The sequence below is a fragment of the Ambystoma mexicanum genome, chromosome 13 (genome assembly GCF_040938575.1).
Source record: "Ambystoma mexicanum isolate Mex_15411 chromosome 13, UKY_AmexF1_1, whole genome shotgun sequence".
NCBI classification, from domain to species: Eukaryota; Metazoa; Chordata; class Amphibia; order Caudata; family Ambystomatidae; genus Ambystoma; species Ambystoma mexicanum.
The window spans coordinates 234,820,466-234,838,689 of NC_090938.1; the positions used below are offsets into that span (position 1 = coordinate 234,820,466).

General features: G+C 48.2%; 1 protein-coding gene across 3 annotated transcripts in view; it reads left to right on the top strand.

Moving 5' to 3' along the window:
* The window catches only part of KDM5B (lysine demethylase 5B), a 1,291,824-nt gene extending 1,275,731 nt beyond the window's left edge, over window positions 1–16,093 (top strand). For all 3 annotated transcript variants that reach the window (XM_069633695.1, XM_069633694.1, XM_069633693.1), the window contains one exon: window positions 15,158–16,093. In XM_069633695.1, coding sequence (XP_069489796.1) covers window positions 15,158–15,295 — 138 coding nt within the window. In that variant the 3' untranslated portion in view covers window positions 15,296–16,093. The remainder of the gene's footprint in view (window positions 1–15,157) is intronic.
* Window positions 16,094–18,224: the final 2,131 nt, after the last annotated feature.

Genomic DNA, 18,224 nt, shown 5'->3' on the forward strand with positions numbered 1-18,224 from the left:
CTACACAAGTTGGTAGAATGACTGAGCAGCCAGGCTTATCTCAAGAGGGGTCAATGTGAGCTGTAGGGTTGCAACATAGTTTCACAGTGACAAGTATCCAAATTACACTTATACTCAAGGTTTCTTTTTTAAAACATTATTTATTCATTTAAGTCAGTTGAATAAGTTTTTGCTTTCTTTACAAGTGAGCAAATATGTAATACTTAAAATATACTTCAAAAATATACACTCTGTTTCAATGAATCAGTAGATACACATTTGGGAGGGCACACAAACTTCGTATACCCTGAGGTAACTTCAATTGTTAGGACACTGTGGACATTGATGCATCACTGGTACATTTAGAGCAATACTGAGTTTAGTGTCAAAAGGAAAATGTTAGGGGGAAGAAACAACGGTTAACAAATAATCTTAAACTGGTGAGTACTGTAAGGGATTCCAATCAGGCACACATCCAAGTCTCACCTAGCATGTAGTGCGCAAATGAAACCCTTATTTTATTTTTGTCTAAGTTCAATATTCTGAATGATCTACCACTCCTATCACACCCTTCTCAAAATAACCCCCAGGTCACACTGAACCAGGAATCAGGCTAATTTTTAAAAGTAAATATTTATTTTAATATTCAAATCACACACGTTTACCATAGATATATGGGGCAGCAATCACCCAAAGGGTGACAATACAATTCAGAAATAAGCAAAGCAATTGAATTCACTTATAAGGAGGCAAAATAGAAAACACAGGAAAAAGAACAGTTTTGTGTTGTGCACGGATAGCGTTAAGGTTAAGATTCCCCCTGCAAAGTTTTGTTTCCATACAAATGACCAGTCCTACACCAATGTGAGCAATCGGCAGGTTTTTAGAAAGGAAATGCAATGTCTAGAGTCATAGGCAATCCTCCCTCCCAAACAAGAGAGAGAACCTTATTTTGGCAAATGACACTTTGAAAAAGACAGGTGAAAACGGCTTTGTGAAATACTGCAAAAGAGTGCAAAATGCTTAAATGGAGACAAGTTCTAAAGAAAGCAACACTAATAAGGTCCTAACATGTATGAGCTATAATATAAACAATACACGCTTCAGATCTGGATGGGGTGGAAAAAGCACTTTGAAATGGGGAAATGACACGTGTAAACTTGGAATTTTGCGAATTCGCATGCAAACTTTTACTATGCGATATTGAAGAAAAACGGGTCGAATACACTGTTTTTAGTTGGGTAGAGATAGCTAAGGAAGTTGGGTATCAGTGAGTTGAAATTTTGTTTCTATCTTTACAACTGAAGGAGTTATAGAGGTTTTAGTGAGAGGCGTTTTTGCAAAATAGGTGCAAAAATGAAAACAGAAATGCGCTTTTGAAAATGACAGGTGGGTTTGATTACACTATATTATGACTATGAAAAAGAGAATGCCACATATGGATCTTACAGTCACGTGATCAATGTAATCCGTCCCGTTGTGGATACTCTACTTCTTCCTGGGATTTACTTTAGTTATTCAAAATCACTAAGGAGTTATGGTTTTGGAACACAGGTGAGACAATCGGCGCAAGAAAGATTCTAGCAATACTGGAGTTCTGAATTAAAGACGGAATGGATTGAGATAGGGATAATACAATGCAGATATACTAAGGGCCACTGTTCTTCCTGTTAATACAGAAGAAGTTATTAAATTGGACTGTCAGCTCTGGTCAATGAATTGGATCTGGTCTACCGGCAGCAGGGCACCTATAGTGGGATTGGATTAGCAAGGGTGGTTCTGATCAATTTGGACTGCACCTCAGACTGGATTTGGAAGGGCCCCTTCTGGTTCCTGGACACGGTAGATAGCAGGAGGCAAGTTTTCAGCGGGCAAGCCAAGCTGAATCTTAATTAAATCCCTTCAAGTTTGGGATGTTTGCAATTGGGTCATGCTAGCAATAATTTTGCAATTCTAGAGTCTGGATTCTGCAAAGAAATATGGATCTTTCAAAGAATTCTGGAGTCAGCTACAAGTTGAAGAGTTCTGGAATAAGGTGCTGTGCCGACATCTGGATGGATTCTGGTAGCAGTGTGCGTCCCTATGTGTAGTCAACTCCTGTATTTATCCATTACAAATTTGATGGCATGGGCAGAACTTCAAAACACACCCCCTTGGTTGTGAGAGGCTACATGCATGTGCTTTGTTTTGGTTGGCAACCTGAACAGAGCTGTCACCTTATGACAGGATTTAGGAACTCCCACCTGGATTTTTACCCAAAACATACTTTTGCACAAATGTACATTTCTACCCATTATGTACCCTCATAAAATTGGACACATACCTTTTTATATTCGATTATTTACATTTACATTCACTTCCCATCTTTGTAAGAGCTGTATTGGTCATTCTATGGATTTTTATCAATTTTACCCATAACACTTTGGATTAATCATTTCTAATTTGATACATCTCTGGGCACTTATCAGTGGATCGTGTACATACAATTGTAAGTTTGCAACATTAATAGTTTTGCCACAATCAGACATTTTTCATAACTTTAGTTCCTTAAATGGTACAAGTTTCCTCAATGTCTTCAAATCACAAGGCTGAAATTAATTTAATCCCTCTTTAGGTTGTTCAGTTAAAGAGTTTTCAATTTTTAATCAAAATAAGGATTTCACACCAAAGTCCTCTTGTGTAACCTCCCCCTTTCAGGCTGCAGCTGCCCAGTCCTTTGAGGTTCACTGGGAAACCTCCTCCACATCCTGCCCATCCTTGCAGAGGTCAATGCTCCGCCTCTCCTTTGGTCAGCCAGCAGACGAATGTCTAATGTGGCCCCATTGTGTGGCTTGTTGGGATTATGCGGGAACCATTAACAGCCATTAGCCTTCCTGTTCTCAAGGAATTGTCAAGTGGAGATGTCAGTTTTCCCAGGCCAGGCTGTCAGATCAGAATTAAATAGTGGATTGGTCCCGGACTGTGCTCTTGGACATTAAAGTCTCCATTTCAAATATAAATATAAGCACAGTGTATAAAGGATTTAAGCATTTTAAAAGAATTAGCCCTTCACAAACATGCTTGAAACAGTGGATTTTGCAATTTTCTTCCAGAATGGGGTTGACAGCCAATTTATTTAGGCAGCTGTCAGGTAGTGGTGCCTGGATTCCTCTGACTGCCTGGAGAATCCATGGTTTTAGCACACTTTCCTTTCCATAATACTCTGGGAAAGTGACAGACTTTTTAAGGGCATTTTCAGATTAGGCCCTTCTGTGGCCTTGTTTCAGGTGACAGATGACAGCAGTGGTTCCTGCTTTTACACCACTTTGCCTGTGAATGTGGCAGGGTGTGCAGCTCTTTTGGTGGTTTTACAAACTCTGTGCAATTTTGCAGATTTAGTGCGCACAGGGGTTATTGCCTCAATTTTTGGCAGTTTTTTCCCCCATTGGCAAAGGGGGTAGGTACAGTGTGTTTCAGTGGCGTAGATAAAAATACTCCACAGTACTTATAAGCACCCCGGCCCCCCCGCCCCAATACAATGTAAGTTAACCCTTTCCCAGCTACACAAGTAAAGAATGTGACTTTTTGGAGGGACAGATCAAAACACAAAGTCAAGAGTGTTCCGGAGAATTCTCAGAAATGTGCGAATTCCCATCTACCTTAGAGACCCCAAGCTTTTTTTGCTGGACTTTAGGACTTTTAATGTCTAAACCTGGAGAGTGAGATCTTTTTCCCACTCCCATGTATTTCTCTGTGATTTGGACTCTGTTTCTTTCGACTTTGGAGTCTTACAAACTCCATAGTCGTCATCTTTACATTGAAACACACAACACCTTCAGTGCAGTGGCACAGGCAAGTCTCTTAGATTTCCCAAAGGTTTAAATCCCTTCTCTTGGTGAAACTGTTTCCAAGAGCAGTGAAGTGAAATTGACTTTACTTACTTTTTGTAACTTTCTAGACCCAGTAGAGACTACCTTACAATAGGGTGCTGAAGGGGTTACTTGGTATCCCATTTGTCTAGTTTCTCATGAAACATTTTTGTTACCCTTTCCACAATGAATGGCTGGTGGCAGTGGTTTACTTTTTCCTTCCATTGTTTTTACAGCGGGCTGCAGTTGCAGCTGTAGTAAAGCACCCATGGGTGCCCATTTTGTCAAAATGGCCCTAGTCTTTTCGCCATTTCTTGCTGGAAAGGTCCTTCTTGAGCTTTACTCTAAGCGTCAAACCAGGTTTGGTCCCTTTGTTCGTTTTGTCTTTGGACGGATTCACTGGCGTGTCTGGCAGAGGCAGCAAGTGTGGGAGGTGCCCGAAACTCCCTGTACCTAATCCCCTTGGTTACAGGAATGCACCCAAAGGTGATTGGCTGTCCTTGGAGGACAGCCACCCTGCTGTGTGATTGACAGCTAGGCTGCAAATGAATGAGAGAAACCTGCATAAAAGGCAACGCTTTTTTGCTTGGAAGGCAGAGTTGACCACTGGACGAAGGAATCTGAAGAAGAACTTGGAAGAGACGCTTACTGCAACTCTTAGACTATTGGTTTGCCCGGTGAAGCCCTGCTGCAGTACTGTAGCTGCGCATTTGCCTCAACCAGAGAAGCCTTGCAAAGGACGACTTCTCCCCTTTGGTTGGTGGGACCAATACCAAGTAACCCCTCCAGCACCCTATTGTAGGATAGTGTGTGCTGGGTCTAGAAAGTTACACAATGTAAGTAAAGTCAATTTCACATCACGGCTCTTGGAAATAGTAGTTGGCCAATAGAAGGTATTTAAACCTTAGCAGAAATCCAAGGGATTTCTGTGGCACTGCACTAAAGGTGCTGTACGTCTCAATGTAAAAAGATGATGCCAATGATGATGCCTATGGAGTTTGTCAGGCTCCAAAACCAAAAGAAACAGAGGTCAAATTAAACAAAAATGCATGACGGGGGGAAAGTTCTTGCTCTCTTCAGGATAAAAATGAAGTCCTAAAGTACAGCAAAAAGAGCTGGGCGTCTCCAAGGTAGTAGCACATTTTTGAGAATTCTCCCCAACAACCACTAGATGTCGGACTATATGCACAGCATGTGAATCCAAGCAGATACAATCATTAGAAATGCTATTACGGTAAATAATGCATGTCTTATGTTACCCTCACTACTTTTAATGGCTGGTGGCACAGCGAGTAGAGCGCTCGCTTTGACATCCGTGCAGAGACTGCTAACGCAGGTTTGAATCCCGGCAGGGCCAAACTCAGCCTTTCATCCTTCCGGGGTCGATAAATGAGCACCATACACCGTGGGTGATAATAAGCAGCACTCAGATACCTGAGGGTTCGTAGCACTATATAAATGGCAAATTATTATTATTATTACCATTGTACTTTTGTATATGGGTGCCCATTTTGTCAAAATGGCACCGGTCTTATTTTTTCGTCATTTCTTGTTTGTGAGGTCTTTTCGGGTTTTGCTCAGCGCGCCAAAGCAGGTGTGTTCATTTTGCCTTCGGTGGGCTTCAGTGTCTGGCAGAGCAGGAAGTGAGGGAGGTGCCAGAAACCCCCTGTCCTTCGTCTCCTTGGTTACCTGAATGCACCCAGTCCCGATTGGCTGGCTGGCTGTCCTTGCAGGACAGCCACCCTACTGCGTGAGTGACGGCTAGGATGTGCATGAATGAGAGAAGCCTGCATAAAAGGCAAGGCTTCTTGGGCTGAAGCCAGAGTTGACCACTGGAAGAAACATCTGACAAAGCAATCATGAGGAGATGCTTGCTGCATCCTCCTCGACAGTTGAACTGCCCTGCTGTTGTGCTACTCCTTTCGGAATCGACAAGAGAAGCTCCGGAGAGGACGACTTCTTCCCTTGGGATAGTGGGACCAACTTACCCTGAGACAAACTTTGCTGGAAGACCTTCCCCAACTGTCTGTTCTACTTTGCTGCTGCTAGAACTGAGTGCCAGGGGTAGAGAAATCCATAGTCGAGTGCAACATCTTTAAGCCGAACCGAAGCTCCAGTAGATTCTTAGGCCCCTCCTGAAACAGGACAGCCGAAGTTCGAGTCACATGACCCTAGTGCTGGACTTGAGGAGTGAAGGAAGCCCATCCAGTGTGCAAGATCCACAGTGGTGCTATTTGCTGGTAGCTGAAACCGCGAAATGCCTCTGATCTCAAGAGCCTGTGGCTGCCGCTGACCACTGAACTGCTGTGCAGGAGTCCTCTAGATGTCTTCCCTCTTGTCCCCATGACTAAGGCCCAGGAACACAGGATCTGCAACCAAGGCATAACCAGCTGGATCCTCTTCTAACGTTCTCCCTTCTCTTCCACTCCCATTAATGGTGGCACCCGGTGGGAAGCCCTCCTGACCTCCTGCCACTCCTCGAAGGTCACCGTTAATGTTTACTTGAACTGTACCATCTTGGTCCAAGGCCTTCAAGCTAATGTTCTCTTTGATAGTCGCTTCCCACGCCTCATCACTTTCCTTCCTTCTCCTGCTGTCCCCTCTCCTCCACGGCTTCCTTGCCTCCCCTGCTGCCCCCTTCTTGGCTACCTTGCCCTCTCCTCCTTCCTCTTCTGCCCCGCCCCCACCCCCCTTGGGCTGCTTCTCCACCTCTGCAGGGCGTAACTCTGATTTGAACCCCTCCCCAGAAGTCTCAAGGATGGCAACCATCTCCATATTGGAACTCTCGCTCTGCTGTCAAACACTCTTTGACATCTGCCGTCTCCTTGAGGAACTTCACCTCGATGTCCTCGGTCTCAATGAGACATGGTTCACAGCCAGCTCTAACACAAGCTTTCACTCTCTCTCTCCCCCCCCCCCCCCCCCTCCTGATGGCTACAAGATCCTCTCCGCGCCCAGGTCCAATCATTCTGGAGGGGTTGTAGCCCTGATCTTCCCCGAGTGGATTCCTGCCTCTGTCATTCCTACACAGGCCTACTCCTCCTCCTTCGAATGCCTAGTCTGCAGGCTCTCTCTCTCCTAGCCATTCCCTTACACTGGCTACCATATATCAGCCATGTGGTCAGATCTATGCCTTCCTCTGAGTGGGCAGACCTCTCCTCTTCCCTCCTGGTCTCAACCACTCAACTCCTCCTTCTTGTTGATGTCAACATCCACCTGGAATGCTTCCTGTCCTTCCGCTGGACTCTTTCGTGACCTTTGCGACTGTCCATCTCTATTCTCCCCTCTGGCCCGACTCACTCTGCAGGGCACACTCTGGATATTCTGATCTCTTCAGACCTTCCCCTTTCGTCCCCTCGGACCACTCCTCTCTCCTGAAGTGATCACTTTCTCCCTTCTTTCCAGCTCACCCTTTCTACCCCTCAGGCCAAGCCAACTCCAGCACTGCCACCTACCTTCTCGGTTATCCAACCCATAAGCGTGCGTCAGTTGAGGCTTTTGCTGCCACTTTCTCCACCCCTTAGCTGACTCACACCTGGACACAGCCCTTTCCATGCTCCACTATGCTATATCTGATACTCTTGATCTTGCCTCTGTCATGAGGATCTGCTTGAAGCCCAAAGCCAAGTGCAACTCTTGGTACGACTCAGACCTTGTCACCCTTAAACGCAAGTGCAGGGTGGCTGAGAGGAAATGGCGTGCTTCCAGTACATCCTCTGACAAACTGGCCTTCTGCCTGCTCCAAAGGCTATACCGGCTCTCTGCCGCACCAAGAAGAGAGCCCCCATCAAAGCCTGCATTTCCCCGGCATCTAACTACTCGGCCGAACACGTAAAAATATGCAAGGAGCTGTCCAATCCTGCTGCAGTATCTACCTCTCCCGTCCCACGCCCTCTGCGCGCCCTGGCTTCTCATTTCATCTCAAAAGCCCAGGACATCCTGTCCTCTTACTCTACTCCGTCTACTCCCTCCTCTTCCTCTGCCACCTCTCCTGCCTGCTTCTCTGCTTTTCCCCTGTTCTCCTCAGACGAGGTTTCTAGACAAGTCTGATCGATGAAAGTCTCATCAAAGCGGGTTCACCCCTGTTACTGTAAAAGCATCAAGGACCACATTGATGCCCTGGCTCCTGCTCTGGCTGATTTCTGCAACCACTCCTTTGCCACTGGAGTCTTCCCCTACCCCTGGAGCACTCCTTTTTTTCACCCTCTTAAGAAACTCCTACCTGTCCGGCTAACTATCGTCCAATCTCCATCACTCCTTTCCTGGGCAAACTCATGGAAAAGCTGGCCATCTCCCCGCTCAATCTACACTCTGAATCTGTTGGCGGTCTTTATGACCATCAGTCTGGCTTCAGAGCTGCCAGAAGCACGGAAACTGCTCTCCTGAACATCCGTGAAGACCTGCTCTCCAACCTCGATTCCAACACCCCCTGTGTCCTCCTCTTAATTGATCTCCCTACTGCCTTTGACACGGTCAACCATGTCAACCATCCTGCTCAACCGGCTCCGTGACAACCTGGGTATCACCGATCAGGCTCTGGCTTGGCTGACGACCTTCCTCTCCGATCGACCCTCCCAGGTCCAACTTGGGTTCTTCCTCTCCTCTTTCTCTACATGTGGTGTTCCCCTGGGGTCTAACCTCTCCCCCTGGCTGTTTAACCAATACCTGGCACTTCTTGCCCACTGCATAGCCGCTCTCTGCCCCAACTTTCAGAGCTATGCTTGGGTCACTCAGCTCATTTTCAGGCTCCCTTCAGCCACCTCTTCTCCTTCTCTCATCTGACTGTCTGCCATCCAGGAGTGGTGTGCTGCCAATGATCTGACTTAATGCCAGTAAAACCCAGATTCGCTTCATCGGCACACCTGCTCCCTCCTTTCCTGTCACTCTGGCAGGCCTCTCTTGTACCTCTTCTTGTTCACAACCTGTGAGGCTAAAAACCTCAGGGGGGGTTGAGGGATTGCGGGGGGGGACTTCGACTCCACACTTTCCTTCTCTCCTCACATCTGACGTCTACAAGAAGTCACACTACCATTTGCACCTCCTCAGAGGTATTCTTCCTTTGCTCTCCTTCCCCCAGAAGCTCACTGTCTCCAGAGCTCTGGTTCTCTCTAGGCTGGACTACTGCAACAGCCTCTTTCTAAATCTGCCTGCCTCTACTCTCCGCCCTCTGCAACTCATCCAAAACAGGACTGCGAGACTTGTCCTTGGCCTCAAGCCCAGGGATCGTATCTCTCCATGACAGAAATCTCTGCACCGGCTCCCAGTGGCAGCGAGGATTAAGTTCAAAACCCTCTGCATTATCCACAAGGCCTTCTGTGGCCTGGGGCCTTGGGCCTCAATACCTTCAACTCTTTCATCCTGAATGTCTTCCTTCTCGAGCTCTTCGCTCTTCCGTCCTCCAACTCCCTCAGGGTCAGTCGCTTTTCCAAGCAATGATTTGGTGATAGATCTTTTTTCTGCTGGGGCCTCCGTCTGGAACAGCATCTGTACATCTCTGAAACTTGAGGAGAACCATCTCTGATTCCGCAAGCACCTCAAGACCTTCCGCTTTGCATCTGCCTTCTCTCCTCCTCTGCCCTGCTGATCTCCCAGCTGAATCTGAAACTGCACTGGTTTACCTGGCCACCCTCTGATCTTGGGGACCAGGTCCTCCCGCCAGTTGCACACCTGCACTGCTGACCTGGCAACTCCTGCACGCTGGGACTTTTCTGTATCCCTACAGCCCCTACTAGCACTTGACACCTGATGTCTGCGCTTACCCTTGCACTTGCCACAGCTGGCTGCACTTCTATTTATTATATGTATTTTTCTATATTTATTTCACTGTCATCCTATGTACTGCACCCTCCCCTTTCAACTTGCACTTTTCCCCTTTCCCCCTTCCCCTGCACTTGCGCGATCTTAGTCACCTGGCCTATTAGGATTGCTGTCAGTCTTCCCTCTGTTTCCAATCCCTTGCCTAGTCGCGCCTTGAAACACTTGTGTATAGGCGCGTTTTATAAATGCCGTATCATACCCAAGGTACTGTTCTGACTAAGGGGTACTTACCTCTTAGTCTGTAGCTTGCTTTACTCATTTGAGATTTGCAGTAGCTGTTTTCTAGAGTTGGTCTCAACTCTAACATTTCATAAATGTAACAGCTTGTGGCCCAACAGTGATTTTTCTACAGCTCTTACTTTGTGCAAGACTAAGAAGTGCCTCGGCTACATAGACTTTGTCCATAATTGACTTTGGCTGTCCTGGCCCCCTGCAGACTCTTCTAACCCATTCATTTTGATTCTTACTGTCCCTCAATAGGTGAAACATTGGTGTTTAACTAATATTTGCTGCAAAAGGTTTTTATCTAGACTTCATTGAGAGATTGAAAAAGTGCTCACATGCTCTGAGAATCTGTTAAACTTTTTCCTTCCCTTAACCTTTCCTCTTTACTAACCTCAGAATTTTACAAAGTACAAAAAGTGATATATAAATACTGTATACTGTTCTAGTTTGTGAAGTCACCTCAGGGTGTAGGAAGTGTGTATGAAGCATCTCTAAAGAGTGTCTACTTGCTTTGCCTTGATTCTGAGAAAGTATTTTGAAGTGTATTTTTATTGTTGCACATTGCCCTTTTTAAAGAATGCTGATTTAAAACTGACTGTTAAAGAAATAATAATTTTACTAGAAAAGCTTGATTGCAAGTGTTACTTGGGTACTTGTATTTGTGTTTCGATGCCATCACTCACATTTACCCCTCTTGAGATAAGTCTGGCTGCTCGATCACACTACCAACTTGTCATAGTACAGACCTATACCAATAGGTGGGTTACCTAATAACAAAAGGACAATGCTGGTGTAGTCTCCCACAGGTTTACTACATCAATTCTTACCTAACAAAGTGCCAACAAAAATCTTCATTTTCTTTGGTTATGTGGATGAACATAAAAGGCTCAGATTCTCCTCACCACCCCTCCCGTCCCAGCCGAACCTCCCCAGAGAGTTTAGGGTATAGTCTTTGGTCTAAAAATAATTGTACTTCTCCAGCATGGGGTCTGGCATGGATTCACATGCTCATGAATATTCCCCGTCGTCAGGCCGGGAATCCTCGGTATAGAAAAAATCAGTATCAGTTTCGTTTCTGATCTGTCTTTCTCAGTAGTAACCAATCACTGGTCTCTGGGTCATACTGCCCCCAGCCAATGACTGCCCTCTCCCTAAGCCCCGCCCCTGGCAGCCATCCTCAGATTTTTACCGCACGTTCAAGTGTTGGGAGTCCTCGTGCTGTAGCTCTCGAGCTTTTGCTGCGTTTTCGCGCTTTTTTCTCATTTTTTCGGTTAAATAGAGCCTCAAGCTCCACCGTTTGTACATCCGACCAACAGGGATCCGTTTCGGAGTTTCTACGCCCCTCAAGGGTGAAGATTTCGTTGAGTTACGCTTTTGGAGGATTCCAGAAGTTCCAAGGCCTACCCGGACATGGCCCAGGAGAAAGGGAGCTCGACGCCCGGGAAGCTGTTCAGGACCTGCCCTGGATGCCAGCTTCAGAACATTTTCAAGGAGGACAAGCATTCTTTATGCCTCTACTGTCTCCATGAGGGCAAGACGCACAAGGAAAAGGACTGCGCGTTTTGTGGGAACATGTCGGAGCGGACCACGAAGGATCACCACCTCCGTCTCACCAACTGGCTGGAAAGTAAGAGTCCGCCAGGCGAGAAGAAGAAAAAGAAGTCAGAGCGGTCTTCTAAGTCCTGTCAGGGTGCCCTGGCGACGGGGGCCCAACAAAAGGCTAAGCACCGCGAGTCCGCGGAGACCGGGAGCGCCGAACGGTCGGGCTCCTTGGCTGCCAGGCAGGGCGCATCCTCTCCGGCGCCATCAACCACAAGCCAACGCTCTGGCTCGGGTAAGAGGAAGTCCAAGAACCCGGCGAAGCTTCTGGAGAGGCCCCGGTCGATCTCGAAAATTCCAGCAGAGGGGGGAGCGAGGCTCGGACCCTCCCCCCAAGGTGAAGGCCCCAGGCGTACAGAAGGTGACAACGGCCTTAATTCACCCTGCTAGGAACTCGATTGAGGATGCCGCCACGGCCCTGGCTCAACCTGTGGAGGCTACACCAGTGGAGGCGCCCTCGGGTATCAGTCTGGAACACACTGCGAAGACCGTCCAGCTGCTCACGGACCTGGGGTTCTCCATCAACTTTCCAAAATCCCACCTGGTCCCGTCGTAAGTCGCCCTGTTTCTGGGAGCACAGCTCGACACAGTGGCGCTGCGGGCCTCACCGTCGGAGGAAAGGATAAGGACCATCCTAGGAAAGGTGCAACGTCTGCTGGCCACGGACGTGGCCAGAGTGAGGTCTATCAAGTCCCTCCTTGGAATGATGTCCTCCTGCATTTATCTGGTGCCCCACTGCAGACTTCGGATGCGGCCCTTGCAAGAATTCCTCGACGCCCACTGGATCCAGACGACGGGCAGCTTCGAGGACAGGATCCCGCTCGACGAAGCGTTCCGTCAGGCGATACGATGGTGGGGTGTCCGCACTCCTCTGACAGCGGGAACAGGTTTCCTAGCCCCGGCCCACCAGGTGACGGTGACGACGGATGCCTCCCTGGAAGGTTGGGGAGCGCCCAACGGGGGTCTCCACGCGAGAGGCCTTTGGCTCCCGGAGGAGAAGACTCTCCACATCAACATCTTGGAGCTCCGTGCAGTGTTCTGGGCCCTCGGGTCCTTCCTTCCGTCCCTCAAGGGCAAGGTGGTGAGGATCTTCACCGATAACACCACCACGATGTTTTACATTCGTAAGCAGGGCGGAACCAGATCCCCTGCCCTATCCAAGGAAGCCCAGGATCTGTGGCATTGGGCCGTCGCCCAAGGGATGTTTCTGGTACCCTTTCATCTGGCGGGGATAAAAAACACCATTGCCGACTCACTCAGCAGAGAGCTGCGCTCGTGCCATGAGTGGGAACTGCGCCAGGATCAAGTGGACCGACTCTTCCGACGATGGGGCAAATCCCAGATCGATCTCTTCGCGACGGCGGTGAACTCCAAGTGCCGGAGGTTCGCGAGCAGGTTTCCCCAACCAAGGAGCATGGGCGATGCTTTCTCGTTCCCCTGGGACGGCCTGTTCCTTTATGCATTCCCGCCGTTGCCATTGCTACTCCGGCTCGTCAACCAACTCAAGAGGTCCCGGTGCAGGATGATCCTCGTTGCACTGGCGTGGCCGAGGCAGATCTAGTTCCCAGACTTTCTGGACTTGTCAGCGTCCACACCAGTCAAGCTGCCGACGGACGCGGATCTTCTCTCCAGATAAGGAGGCGCCATTCTTCATCACGAACCAGAGTCGCTGAACTTGCAGGCCTGGCTCCTCCAGCACTAGAGTTTGGAGGATACTACATCCCGGCCGACTGCAGAGAGGTTCTCGCGAAGGCCAGGGCATCCTCAAGTGCTACGGACACAAATGGAAGAGGTTCTCTGTCTGGTGCGTGCTCAGAAGATTAACCCTCTGCAGATTACGGCCCCTCAAGTATTGCCGTACCTATTGTCTTTGGCCAAGGCTGGCCTATCTCACGCTTCCATCAAGGTACATCTGGCTTCCGTCTCATGTTACACCAGAACTACAGGACGACGTCCTCGTGGTCTCATCGTCTGGTGAAGGAATTTATGAAAGGACTGTTCCGATCATTCCTGCCGGTGAAGGCCCCTGCCCCGGCGTGGGAGCTCAACGTGGTGCTGACTAAGCTCATGGGGGGGCCCCATTCGAGCCCATGCATTCAGTGCGTGAAGTTTCTGTTGTGGAAGACAGCATTCCTCGTGGCCATCACCTCTGCACGAGTGGGAGAGATCCAGGCCCTGTCTTGCAAGCCTCCATACTTGACCTTTCACGACACGAGGGTGGTGCTGAGGACGCACCCCTCCTTCATGCCCAAGGTGCCGTCGGACTTCCACCTCAACGAGCCCTTGGTGTTGCCAGTTTTCTTCCCGTCGCCTTCGTCGCCGGCTGAGAGGACTCTGCACTCGCTGGATGTAGCTAGAGCGCTGAAGTTCTACATGGACCGCACGAAGAGTTTTCGGAAGACATCACAGCTGTTTGAACTTTGGACCTGTGAATCAAGGGAAGGCTCTCTCGAAGACTTCCATTTCCAGATGGCTCTCCGGCTGCATTATGCACTGTCACAGGTTGGCAAACCGACCGTTGCCAGGCCGTCCGAGGGCCCATTCGACCAGAGCGATCGCTGCTACCACGGCGTTCCTGTCTGGTGGGCCCCTGCTCGACATCTGCAGGGCTGCTACGTGGAGGTTGACGCACGCCTTCACGAGATTCTACTGCGTCGACCAGGATTCCAGGGAGGAGGCCAGAGTCGACCAGGCAGTGCTGCGCAACCTGTTCGCCTAAGGTGAGCCTGGTGAGGAGGTAAGAGTTGCTTAATGTTGAGTTGTTGTATTGCTTGATATTGAGCCTTTTGCTACCTTCCGTGGTTGTGCATGTGTATACTGCTATGTATTCTGATATTCATGAGCATGTGAATCCATGCCAGACCCCATGCTGGAGAAGGAACAAGTTACTTAACTGTAACTGTTCTCCAGCATGGGTCTGGCATGGATTCACATGCAAACCCTCCCGCCTACCCCTCTGCGGCTCTTCACTTGGTCATACTGCCACTTCACGTGCTACCAAATCTGAGGATGGCTGCCAGGGGCGGGGCTTAGGGAGAGGGCAGTCATTGGCTGGGAGCAGTATGACCCAGAGACTAGTGATTGGTTAATACTGAGAAAGACAGATCAGAAACGAAACTGATACTGATTTTTTCTATACCGAGGATTCCCAGCCTGACGGGGAATATTCATGAGCATGTGAATCCATGCCAGACCCATGCTGGAGAACAACAGTTACAGGTAAGTAACTTGTTCCTGCGTCAACATTCATTGGAGAAAACCAAGGGCACATTAGATTAGTTTTTCCTCACGTGACAAATCTCCAGTGGCTTTAATAATGGGGTAAAATTTAGGTCTCTCGGATTTCGGTATAAAACATGAGCATTGTCTTGCAGGTAATCTGGCTCCCGTGGCATTTTGAATAGATTTTTGTAACGACTGTTAGGCCGTGCATAGTCAGAAGTTGTAAGCATGTGCCTTACTTTTAATATCCAGATGCAGTGCCCATCCAACTTATCTACTTGATGACCCCTTTGTTCTCCAACCCACTCCTTAATCTTCCTCTCCAACCTCCCCCACCAGGAAGACCACAGAGCAAAATGTTCTCCTGTTCACTTAGTATTCACAGTGTACTTGAATGCTCTATTTTGACAAACCTAAAGTACTTTTGAATATTTTGTGTGACTCAATTTATTTGTTTTTTAATTTAGGTGGACTGGGTTCAGTGTGACGGCAGCTGCAATCAGTGGTTTCATCAGATCTGTGTTGGGGTTACCTCTGAAATGGCAGAAAAGGAAGATTACGTCTGTATCCGGTGCACTGAACACCGTGCCCTCAATCGGAAATAGAACGCCTTCACAGCAAATTTAGAACTCCACTTGATTAATTGTATTTTGCTCCTCATCTTGTTACCCCTTACCTTCCCACAGCCCCTTTTTCCTTTAAACACAGGACTTGGTACTACAACAAGACTGCAGTTGGTGCTATTTCTACCCTCTTGGGATCATTTTTCAGGACTCTTTACAAGACAGACTTTTTTGGACATTTTTGTATATTTTCTTAAACAGTTTTTGGGATTGGGGGCTAGTAAGCTGATTCTCCCGCCAGAGTTTTCGGTGACTTGGAGTCTTTCATATGTGCACCTTTTATTGTACAGCGTTACCACTCATACCTCAGCATGGGATTCACCAGGCTGCTTCTCGTGAAGACACTGGTGCTGGAAAGGGAAGAACCAAGCAGGTCCATGAATTTTAGCAATTTGTTTCTAGACAAATACCTTTACTTAGTGAGAACTTCTTCAAAAATCCTAACCGGTTTTGTTTGACCCATCTGCCCCAACCTGTCCATTCCCAAAACAACCCTTTATTATTTTTAGTAGATTAGTTTTATTTATCTGAGCAATAACCGGTCTTCTGGTTTCAGTGGCAGGAATTAAATTCTGAACTGTGTTGGTGCTTTTAGCATTGGTTGGTGTACAGAATGCAGATGTTTAGGGTCTAGTGTCACTGAATTTGTGGTGTAGCAGGCAGAACGAGTTCTGTGAAGTTAATACCACAGCTGTATTTTGGCTTTCCCTTTTTTAGGGGTAGCTTGTATCAAATGTTGCAGTTTATATTGTGAAATAAACCCTTGGTTACCTTGTAAAATGAATGGCTATTTTCTTTGCAGAGTTGAACAGTACAAATGTGTCACAGTGCTAATTATGAGGTACATTTTTGCGATGCTCAAAAAAGGGCCAATCCATAATTACTTCACTTGAGTACGAGCTTGTAAGGCTGTGCTTATCGGCATATGCAATGTGTCTTCAGAAATATGACCGCCAATGCAAGCCTATAGCCTAGTAGCCCCTGTGACACCAGTGTCATTTGAGGTATGCGACAGTCTGGTTTGCTGCTAATTGTAAGACTGGTGCTCTGAAACAGCTTGCTTGGAATCTGGTGCATTAGAAATCCCAATAGTCACATATTAGCTTTGCATAGTACTAGGTCCTGTCACATGCACCTGCTTGCCAATATCCTCCTGGTCATTCAGACATAAAGTACAAATGCAAGGCATGAATTAGTTTAAAAAATGATTAGCAGAGTTTGCTAATTACTTTTTTCTTGATTAGCAAACAAACCCATTTGATTAGCAATTTTGTAGTAATGTTTTTCATACCACCAGAAGATACTTGGACCCAAGATATAAAATGAGCAACAATATAGCAGTTTTGTTTACCGCTTAAGTAAGTCCTTAGTGAGAAGTCAGGCCTTGCAGTCTTTAAAATTCCACTAGACCTGCAAGTTGAGTAACTTAGTTTCTGAGGCTTGTGGAATCTGCTTAGATCACATGCTGTGCATAGGCCGACATCTAGTGGAAGCTGCGGAGTATTAGTTTGTTTTTCGAAACTCGAAAATGGGCGTCGACACAGGCGTGCCAGTAATACTATCCCTAGTGTGACGTCCACTGTACCCAAGATCCCTCACGCGTCTAGGATCCTCAGATTGTTTTTTTCCGCCATACTGGTCGGAAGCATCTTGCGGAGTTCCCTGGCCTTAGCCATACTTTTGCTAATTATTGAAGATTAACATTATTATTGACATCCTTCCCCACCCCAACGTCGACCCTCGACGACGGCTGGAGAAGACATCGACCGTCGGCTGCTGCACGACGGATCTGGGCCTCGGAAGGCCGCTGGCCTCGGCCCTGCAAGTAGGGAGAGTGGGGGGTGGTACATACTCTTCACTCTTGGTATATAGGTACACCTTATATATTTCCTACACTTACCAGCCCGCTGCCTCAAGGTGCGTATGGAGGGTACCCCTTTCCAATTCTGCCCCAAGTGCAACCGCAAATACCCTTGGGTCGACAGGCACGCCACGTGCAATCTCTGCTTGCCAAGGGACCACCCCGAAGCCAACTGCAGAGCGTGTAGTAGGTTTAAGCCTAAGACACTTAAGGACCGTTCGACAAAGCGTTGGGCCCACCACGCCAGGCAGGCGGCCATGGCAGCGGAGGGCGCCTTCAGCGATGGCAGCGACGCCGTACTTTCGGACGGCGAGGGCATTACGGCGTCGAAAGACTGTCGAGCGCAGGTCCCCGACCTCGGAAAGTTGTCCGGCAGGGCGGCTATGGGGAAGACCCCCGGCGACGCAAGCGCTACACACCCTACACACACTAAACACACTAAACCCAACCGAACCTCGACAACGTCGATTTCTCGGGAAGAGGCACAGATAGAACGGTCCGACTTGGTGTCCTCTGGGCGCTCTCGATCGAGATCGCCTCATGACGCAAGGCAATCATCCACTCTTGCCAAGAGTGCCTCGCTCCCTAGATTAACGGAAGTTCGATCGTCGGAAGACGAAGACGACTTCCACCCCCAGGCCGCGCTCCAGGAGACCGAGGCCGCAGTTAACACCAGCGAGGCCCCACGCTCGAAACAAGATACCTCTCCCGACCCTCGACGCCAGGCGTCGAAAGTCTCTGGGGCCTCCAAGGGGCAGGGAAAACATTTTTCCACGCACGGGGAGGGGGGGAAACAGCGGAAAGCACAGCCTTCCACTCCTGTAAGACCATCCTTCCACCCTAAGCAGACAGACACACATAAATCTACTGGGACATCAACATCCAGCAAGGGTACCCTTGATAAGTCCTCTAAGTTGCCTACTAAAGTCATACCCTGTTCCAAAGAATGGTCCAGTGAAGACATAGACAGGGTCATGTCAAGGATGTCTTCCTTAGCTGATTTTTATGACAAAAACCCAGAACATTTCCTTTCGTATGACCCTCAAGGGG